At 39.0% G+C, this 9849-nt stretch overlaps 1 protein-coding gene across 1 annotated transcript; it reads right to left on the bottom strand.

Annotated features, from left to right (window-relative positions):
- Positions 1-1358: 1358 nt before the first annotated feature.
- On the bottom strand, positions 1359-7891 carry LOC134801241 (uncharacterized). The gene is made up of 3 exons (XM_063773773.1): positions 7438-7891; positions 4522-4634; positions 1359-1536 (listed from the first exon to the last, which is right to left on the bottom strand). Exons 1-3 carry the CDS (start codon positions 7724-7726, stop codon positions 1366-1368), a joined length of 573 nt encoding a protein of 190 aa, XP_063629843.1. The 5' UTR covers positions 7727-7891; the 3' UTR covers positions 1359-1365.
- Positions 7892-9849: the final 1958 nt, after the last annotated feature.

Here is a 9849-nt window from a genome sequence, read left to right as displayed (position 1 = left end):
TTCGCGGTAGGCCCCTAGAATACACAACTAGCTTAATGTGTTGAAAATAAAAGTGTGACTTTAATATAGCTGAACAAAATCAACCAAAATTGTGTCATTTTTTAAACACTTTTACGCATGAAAGTAAGTGGAACTCAGTACTTAAATATAGTTATTATATTTTTTACGACATAGGTAATTAAATTGAAATACGAATGTTTAGTAGTAATAAATTAAAGTAAGCAGCTATTACGTCAAATTGTACTTACTGTTTTTAGTGTGACTATAAAACGCTTTATTATCTAGACACTTTGTAAGTTTTAGTACAAAAATAAGTAGTTTTAATTCACATAATCATCATTGAAAAATAGAAGAAATGGACTTTACAAAATATATTTTTTTCACTACTTTTATCTAAGAAATAAAGACGACTCACGCTAGACCAGGCCGGGGCCGGGCCGGAGCTTCCGGCGCTTTGTTTTTAGGGTTCTGTACCCAAAGGGTAAATACGGGACCCTATTACTAAGACTCCGCTGTCCGTCTGTCTGTCTGTCTGTCTGTCCGTCACCAGGCTGTATCTCATGAACCGTGATAGCTAGGCAGTTGAAATTTTCACAGACGATGTATTTCTGTTGCCGCTATAACAAAAAATACTAAAAAGTACGGAACCCTCAGTGGGCGAGTCCGACTCGCACTTGTCCAGTTATTACTTTAAATTCGCATACGTTCGTCTTCCCGTAGAAAATTACTCAAAAATCAAGCATTAATAGTTATTATTTCCTACACCTACCTGAAATTAGTAGAAAACAAAAATAAAACTATTCATTTACTTCAAATAATTTAATTACAATAGTAATAAATAGAATAAATTAATCATCGTTTCGTTTCGTTCGTAAAATCAACAAAAGAATAAAATACAGTTAAAAAATATATCATCCAGAATCTTGGCACCTGAACTAGAAATGCACGACGCTATACATTTTACAGTAATTAGAAAATGTTACTTGACAATGAGAAATGCAACAATTATTTTCATTCTCTATGGCATTGTCGAATGTAAAAAAAGTACCATCGTTGAAAGCGCTTGATTTAACCAACTGTCAAATTCCAAATAAAAGAAAAGCGTTTTCGAGAGCATAATCAACGACTATCGGCTTTCCCTATTTAGCTACCGCAAAATATACCGCGCAGCGCCATCTAGTTAAAAAAACCATCAACGATAGCTCTTCAACTGTTTAAGAGAGCCCACACTAAGCGACGGCGTCTAGTCAGCGCTATGAAAAATGGCGTCGCTGCGCAGTTGCGCCAAAGTTGCGTCGAGGTGCCATAGAGTTGACTGGACGCTGACGCTTGGAAGACGCTAGTGTGGGCCCTTTTTCTTTTGTTTCAATGCTTCGCCCATCCTCTGTAAGGCAGAGGGGCCTCTCGTTTTCTCCTGTGGTGCCCGTGGTGTCCGGCGTAGATGACTTGGTGATCCTCGTGGTCGTCGTGTGATGCCAGTTTCTTGACCCCGACGATGGCTGAGAGCATTAGGGCCAGTGCTGAGGCGGCTAGGGCCTGGGGATGAAAAAAGAAAAGTTTAAGCCTAGTAAAGGTCGAAGGCTTTAGGCTTTCCCTGTTTTTGATGACTCCTCTACACGATGGCCCAGCAAGATGGCCATGCGATGGTTGAGAGCACGTACTATGGAATGGGCCACGTGTAGATTCGTACGCCCCATCGCTGACCCACTATGTGCGGACGAAAAACCGACAACGTGGCCATCCCATCGCCATCCCGCCACGCCATAATCTATCCGACACCCACTACCCTCTCTACACGCTGGCCCATCTTAGTGGGACGTTGTGATGGACCATCGTGTAGAAGAGCCATGAAGTTTGGCTATTTTGAGTGCGTGCTGCCTACCTACGCTATTTGCGTGAGGCCAATTGTACGTGCACCTGGCGGCGTAGCACGGTCGCGTTTTTATCTCTTGTCACCATGCCTGTCACGTTCTAACAAGTATGTAAGTGCGAAAGGGACGCGCTTAGTGACAGGTAATAAAAATGGAACCGTGCTGCGCCCGCTGGCATCAAAAATATATATAAATGATGTCAGTTAAACGGCCACTTCCGTTGAAAGTAAAGGATGACTCACGTTAGACCGGGCCGTGTCTGGACCGGAGCTTCCGGCGCATCGTTTTCTATGACATGACAGGTGATCACGTGATGCTTTCCACAGATAACGATGCGCCGGAGGCTCCGAGTCGGACACGGCCCGGTCTAACGTGAGTAATCCTTAACGCTTCATAGAACTAAACCTGACGGTTGTGGTTCAAATCCTTTTAGTTGTTCTATAGTTTAGATTTTGTCAGTCTTTTTATGTTATCTAAGTACCTATTTACCCCTCCTAAGACATGACTTATAAACTACAAACATACCTATGTATGTATTAACACGACAAATATTCTTTAAAAGATGCTGACAATACATGTTGTTCTTAGTGTGGAAAGTAAGGAATAAGGATCTTTTGGCATCGAGCTATATTAGAAACAAGTCTCTGAAGTGTCAACTCTCTATAGTAATCAATCGGCAGTTAAATATCACAATCAAACAGATGTAACAAAAATGAATAATATTTCATATCTTACTAGCAAATGAATCGCGCACTGAAATCGGCCCATTTCACTCTTCACGCCTGACGAATAGGTAGGTCGCCGCTAAACATTCCTCTACAAACATCGTAACTCCATACACAATCCTACTAAAATACGTCCTTTTGGTGTTAAGTGTGTGCAATTATTCACTCTTTCCAATTAAACAGCATCCCAGCACTTCCACGCACGCGTAATGGCGTGTCTTGTTTCGGATTTGGAATTTCACTGTTTTAAATTAATAACTAACGGTTTAATGAGCAACTGGTTACAACTAACAAGTTCTAATCGATGTCATTTCAAATACCAAATAATATATGCTGTTCTATTTTTTAGACAGCTCGCTGATCAGAATAATTCTTAGTTAAGCGTGAAACTTTGTCTTTGGGTACAGAATCAAAATTAGTGTCGGGATTTTTTACCGAACCTATGATTTTGGTTTTTATGCCGAAAACTGCCGAAACAGTAATTTCCCTCGAACACTGCCGAAATAATGTTTATGCGTTTGTGGGTCTAAGTTCTTGGTAACCTCTATATCAGAGAAAATTACTTTTATTGCTTGTTATTTTTAACTCTCGTTAAGCCAGTGCGCTTCGTCAGACCATCCGGCCTCTATTCCTTTATTTGAGGTATATTGACCGTTTTTATGGGTTCCGTACCCAAAGGACAAAAACGGAACCCTTTTACTATGACTCCGGCTGTCCGTCGGTCTGTCCATCTGTCTATCTGTCCGTCTAGGTCTGTCTTTCTGTCTGTCTGTCTATCTTTCTGTCTGTCTGTCACCAGGCTGTACCTCAGGAACCGTGATAGATAGGCAGTTGAAATTTTCACAGATGATGTTTCTGTTGCCGCTAAAACAAAAAATACTAATAAAAACAGAATATAATAAATATTTAAGTGGGGCTCCCATGCAACAAACTTGATTTTTTGCCGTTTTTTGCGCAATGAATGAATGAATGAAATGTAATAAAAATCTTTATTTCAAGCAACTAGTGGCCCATATTTACATAAATACCTTAAAATTAGCATACATATTATAAAAAATATATTTTAAAACTAAACACTACAAAACACATTATGGTAGGTAGGAACCCTTCGTGTGCGAGTTCCACTCGCACTTGGCCGGTCTTTTTCTTCTTCATCTTTTGACTGCATTTCCTCTGCTCCTCATCCTACGCTAACAAAAGAATATCGTACCTTCATAGTCAAAAGAGCCACACCACCGAGGCCAACCGCACCAAGAGTCTTGGCCATCATCAGGCCAAGGATGGCCCGTTTCTCTTCATCACTTGGCCGCATTTCCTCTGCTCCTCGTACGCTAACAAAAGAATATCGTACCTTCATAGTCAAAGAGCCACACCACCGAGGCCCACCGCGCCAAGGGTCTTGGCCATCATTAGGCCAAGGATGGCCCGTTTCTGTTCGTCTCTTGGGTGCATTTCTTCTGCTCCTCCATCCTACGCTAACAAAAGAATATCGTACCTTCATAGTCAAAAGAGCCTCACCACCGAGGCCCACCGCACCAAGAGTCTTGGCCATCATCAGGCCAAGGATGGCCCGTTTCTCTTCATCACTTGGCCGCATTTCCTCTGCTCCTCGTACGCTAACAAAAGAATATCGTACCTTCATAGTCAAAGAGCCACACCACCGAGGCCCACCGCGCCAAGGGTCTTGGCCATCATTAGGCCAAGGATGGCCCGTTTCTGTTCATCTCTTGGGTGCATTTCTTCCGCTCCTCCATCCTACGCTAACAAAAGAATATCGTACCTTCATAGTCAAAAGAGCCACACCACCGAGGCCCACCGCGCCAAGGGTCTCGGCCATCATTAGGCCAAGGATGGCCCGTTTCTCTTAATCTCTTGGGCGCATTTCCTCTGCTCCTCCATCCTACGCTAACAAATGAATATCGTACCTTCATAGTCAAAAGAGCCACACCACCGAGGCCCACCGCGCCAAGAGTCTTGGCCATCATCAGGCCAAGGAGCGCGATCGAGCCACCGCCGCCGCCTTTTCCTCGCCCAGTTCCTGAAAAAACATAATTGGTAGTAATTAGTGAGTTATAAGAGCGCTGGTGGCCTAGCGGTAAGAGCGCGCAACTTTCAATCTAAAGGTCGCGTGTTCAAACCCCGGCTCGTACCAATGAGTTTTTCGGAACTTATGTACGAAATATCATTTGATATTTACCAGCTTTTCGGTGAAGGAAAACATTGTGAGGTAAACGGACTAATCCCGATAAGGCCTAGTGTACCCTGTGGGTTGGAAGGTCAGATGGCAGTCGCTTTCGTAAAAACTAGTGCCTGCGCCAATTCTTGGTATTAGGTATTAATTGTCAAGTGGACCCCAGGCCGTCATGAGCCGTGGCAAAATGCCGGGATAACGCGAGGAAGAAGAAGAAGAGAAGGAAAGGTGGGATAAGACTAATATAGTTTTTTTGCTCGGAGCAAGACAAACAGTATGAGGATTCCATACAAGTGATAGTCTTACCCCGGTGATAATCCTACCCCACCCTTACCTTAATATGTTCTGTTTTGTCAAATGATATTAGTGTTTATTTTTAATAACATTTTGTAAAAGTCGTGTTATTAAGATCAACATATATTTGGATCAACCTGTCCGCTTACTATCTTCCGACCCGTATTTTTGTTCACCGCCATAGTTAAAAAGTCAAATAATAATTTGCACAACGTGACAGTGTCTGCTCGTAGGTTATCAAAATCTTGATCTCCACGATAAGATTACTATTTAAGTACCATTTCGTGAGTGACAGCGCCCTACAAATTGCCATAATTATACAAACAATATCACCACATTCACTTGAAAGAACATAAGTACCAACGAAACTCAACGAGAAAAATGTCATTTCTTACGCATCAGAACTGGAAACATGTCACGCAAAATTCTTTACCCCATTATTTGCACTAAGCGAATTGCAATTAATTCCTTGGGATCTAACCGTCTTGAATTGGAAAGTTGATTAACAAAATCAAGTTTTGTTGCTATCGATTTTGAGTTGAAAATTAAACGCGGGGAAATTTGACTCTTAGAACGTTTTTCATCTAGTATCTTCAGTGTAACACGCGATTTTTTTCTTATGATATTGGAAATCGTCATTGCCATGTTTTTATCCCATTTCGCAGAAATAGAGGATTACATGAGTTGAGGCAGAGTATTGACTTTAAAAGTGAATTGCTTAATTGTAGCAATCTTTGCTAATGTCCGCAAAAAACCTATTAGAAAATATAATGATCGTATAGATAACACGAGACTGATTAATAAAATGTAAATTGGTGTTATATCGTTGCAATAATTCTTCTAGACACGATAATTTCGGAGTAAAGTGACGTTGTAAACAATCGTTAAATATAATTAGAACATCTTACTTTAAGATGAAAAAGTTGGTTCAAGTTTAAGACCTTTTAATATGAAACACTTAGTGAAATACTGCGACACACTTGAGAATTGTTGTTGAGAAAGTTCTATCCTTATTTTTCAGCTTTCTGCTTTTAAATCTTGCAAAGTTGGGGGAAAAGGCACTAACTGCCTACATACATATCACCAGTCATATTTTGTACAATATCTAATTCTTTATAGGAATGAAATTGGAACTGATGTCGATTATAAAACGTACAAATGCGAGATTCTTCCAAAACTATATTTTTTGTGGAATACAAATTTAATGTCATGATTCATAAAGAGACTAGGTATGCAATTTTGCGGCTGGTTGTAAGTACATGAAGATTAGGCGCAACCATTAGCTTTCAATCAGGTTGTGGATTCGAATCCTGGCTTGTAACTCAATGAGTTGCACCTAACCTTTGCAGGAAATAGCATAATATAGCAGTCACTTTTCGGTGATGGGAAACAAAATTTATGTTAAGGAAATCAGAGAAAAAAACTTATAAGAATAATTTGACTTTACTGAGACGTGATGTCACTTCTTAGTATTTAACTAATTGAAAACACCACAGTGACTATCGTTCATTTAATTTTGGTTTGGGATAACTATTAAAAAATATCAAGTACTTTCCGAATCTCGACAAACTTTTAATAACTTGGCTACCCTATTCAGAGAGTTCGTGGCAACTTAATTTTCTTCGTCTGTTACGAGGTAAACTTGAAAACCACTGAACTCGAGTTGCTTAAGTATATCTTGAGGTGAGTGCTCATTAAAAATTAATTGTTTGAACCTTTCGTACATTATTTCGAATAAAGAACGTGGCTGAATTTAGCCAAATAACATGCCAATTTTTCATAATTAGTTTCTGACAATAAGGATTGGTGAAAGTTTTGGATTCGCTTTTTCACACCATCAGCATAGTCTTTAAATAAAGAAAGTGCAAGATTGTAGAATTAGGGCAAAATAATAATGATAAATATTAATAAAAATAGGTACAGCTATAAGTAGTAGTAATTTTAGTTAAAGATAACTTTGAATACAGTGAATTGAGTTCATTATAATAATGATATAAATGATTTTTTCAAAAAATGTATTAAATTGCAGTGGGACACGCACACAGTCTAACAAAAAGTATAACTATATATCACGTACATATTTTTTACAATAAGTTTTTAAGCAAATGTCACGTCACACCAATAACTAGGTTCTTTACTTGTTTATAGTTTGTGTTGGACTAATGTCCAATAATTTATATAATAATATATCATTAAAAAGCTCTATGCAGTTATGGAAAAATCAACTTTATATCCTAAATTATAGGTTCAAATTTCACTGGTAAATTTCAAACCTTTTTCTTCTTCCAGTCCTTAGGGCGGCTATGTTACATTTTCACTCATTAATTGTTCTAATGTAACTTGATCACTAACTCACCTGCACTATTCCTGTACGTCTCATCAACAGTCCTCAACGACTCCTCAACAATCTTGCTTATCTTGTCCTTCTCTACCAAATTCGGCAACTTCACTCTCAACTCATGCCCTTGCAGGAACTTCGCTACCCGAAATAACGGCGAATCACCAAACCCCCGCCCTTCATCTTCCAAACTATTCGACACTGGTATACTAACTAACTTAACACCATCAGCTAAATCTATGTCACCGTCTAACAATGCCCCATAGGTTGTCCCAAGGGCCAAAGTAACTATGAATAATCGATACATTTTCTTCGGTGACTACCCGAGCAATAGGATAGAAAGGGAGAATAAGACAGTTTTATAGTATAGAGCTTTCAAAAAATAGAAAAAGTCGAGCAGTCGCCGCGCCGTGGGCTTGGTGAGTGTAAAAAGAATAGCTGTGTCATTCTACAATTTGTTGGTTACACTCTGATTGTCCGACTGTTTGTGCTGTTAAAGCTTTTAATTGGACAGATGAACATCTAGTTAATTACTAGATTGTTACAGTGCTAGTACATTACGGGTCAATACGCAGTGTGACTATTTTAATTTGCTGTCTTTAAAAAGACATTTCACATTGGTGAATATAGCGAGCTCTTTGCTGGAGAAAAAAATTGTGAAGCATCCTGCATACGTACCTACATCTGGAAAGAATTCCAAAACATGAAGTCTTTAAAACGCAGTAGAACCCTACTGCAAAAAAGAAGGAAGGTAGCCCCTTAGCCCCTTAGCAACTTCTGCTTTTTGTCGCTGACTGTACCATATTGGTAACATTATTTTATTCTTTATGCGACTATTGATGCTTACTGTACCTACATGTTTTTATCTAGGTATTTATTATTAAACCTTGTTGGACATAAAATACATATCGCTGGACTTATTGCCACAAGCATGTACACATTTTTGTGTCTATTGTTTCTAAAAAACCGGCTAAGTGCGAGTCAGACTCGCGCACGAAGGGTTCCGTACCATCTATCTATACATATAATAAAGCTGAAGACGGTCGAAAGTCTGTACATGGAAGATATTTGAAAAAAAGTTGGCTAGGGATACTTAGAATCGATAACAGAACACGTTCCAAAAGTTTTTAGAATTTTTGTCTGTTTGTCTGTTTATCTGTTTGTCTGTTTATTTGAACGCGCATCACGTGAAAACGGCTGAACGGATTTTGATGAAAACTTTACAAATCTGTCGAGAAAATCCCCGGCCAGGTTATAGGCTATAAAAATTCAACCCCTAAAAGGGGGGGTAGCCACAACACTCGATTGACTTAAGTTTGCCCCTGAATCTTATGGCGCTACTTAGGAAGGAGGGGCAAACTTTTTTCAAAGATGTGCTACCACTATTGAGTACCCTGGTAAACTAACAGATGACGCTGAATTTAATACGTAGTGACATGATTAAGCCACCGAGGAAAGATTTTGCCAAATTAACTCTAAGTTTAGAACAGGGGGTACGGATATCAACAAAAATAATGTAATAATTATGTTGATTTAATAAATTAATAATACAACAAAATTAAACGACAGTAAATTAATTGCCCCTCATTGCACAGTCTTTTGGGGAACTGAGTAAACTTTAATTAATAAAGAAAACTAAAAATGAGTTTACATAGTTACATAGTGGTAAAATAAACACACATAATTATCAACACGCGTATAATTGCATAATTATTTAAAATTATTAATTTTCTCCATCATGAATTATACCTAATCGTAATTAATGTAATTATATCGCATCCATATCAAATCCATATTCATACAAGGTGGGTACTTTGAAAAAAAAACATTGACCTCTGTCATTTGCAGTGCCGGATTAACCCTTTTAGGCAAAATAAGCACTTACTCAGGGCGCCACGTCTAGGTGGCACCAAAACCGTAGGAAAAAAAAAGCGCAGGCTGCATCAGCATTGCAGTCGTCGTGGAGTAGGTACCTACATGAAACTTCTATACGTGTACAAGTACCCATCTAATAACGTCCCATCCCTTCTCTGTATGAAATCCTGGATTCGCGCCTGGTTGGGACTAAAAGTAAAAATGTACAACTGTCTATCAAACTGCGTTTTTTATATCGAAAAAATTTCGCGCTCGCTTCGCTCGCGTTTACAATAACATTATAAGATATGATAAAAGTGACATTCAGGTGGCGACTGCAGCAGAATTACTCTGTTGTAACGTTACTGCTGCAGCATTATTAATTTTCGTGATAAAATGATGTGACTGATTTCCATACTAAAAATAAAAATGTACAACTGTCTATCAAATTGCGTTTATATATCGAAAAATTTTCGCGCTCGCTTCGCTCGCGTTTTCAGTAACATTCTAAGATATGATAAAGGTGACATTCGGATGGCGACTGCAGTAGCATTACTCTGTTGCAACGTTACTGCT

This window comes from Cydia splendana, chromosome 21 (genome assembly GCF_910591565.1).
Source record: "Cydia splendana chromosome 21, ilCydSple1.2, whole genome shotgun sequence".
Classification (NCBI taxonomy): domain Eukaryota; kingdom Metazoa; phylum Arthropoda; class Insecta; order Lepidoptera; family Tortricidae; genus Cydia; species Cydia splendana.
Note: the sequence above shows the minus strand (reverse complement) of the source record. Positions and strands in the feature narration are given on the sequence as shown.

Bases quoted from the DNA above. Each gene is read 5' to 3' on its own strand.
- LOC134801241 (XM_063773773.1), bottom strand. From the start codon at position 7,726: ATGTATCGATTATTCATAGTTACTTTGGCCCTTGGGACAACCTATGGG. The intron at 4,635-7,437 runs GTGAGTTAGTGA...ATGTTTTTTCAG, and splicing joins GACGTACAGGAATAGTGCAG to GAACTGGGCGAGGAAAAGGC. The intron at 1,537-4,521 runs GTACGATATTCA...TTTCATCCCCAG, and splicing joins TGGCTCTTTTGACTATGAAG to GCCCTAGCCGCCTCAGCACT.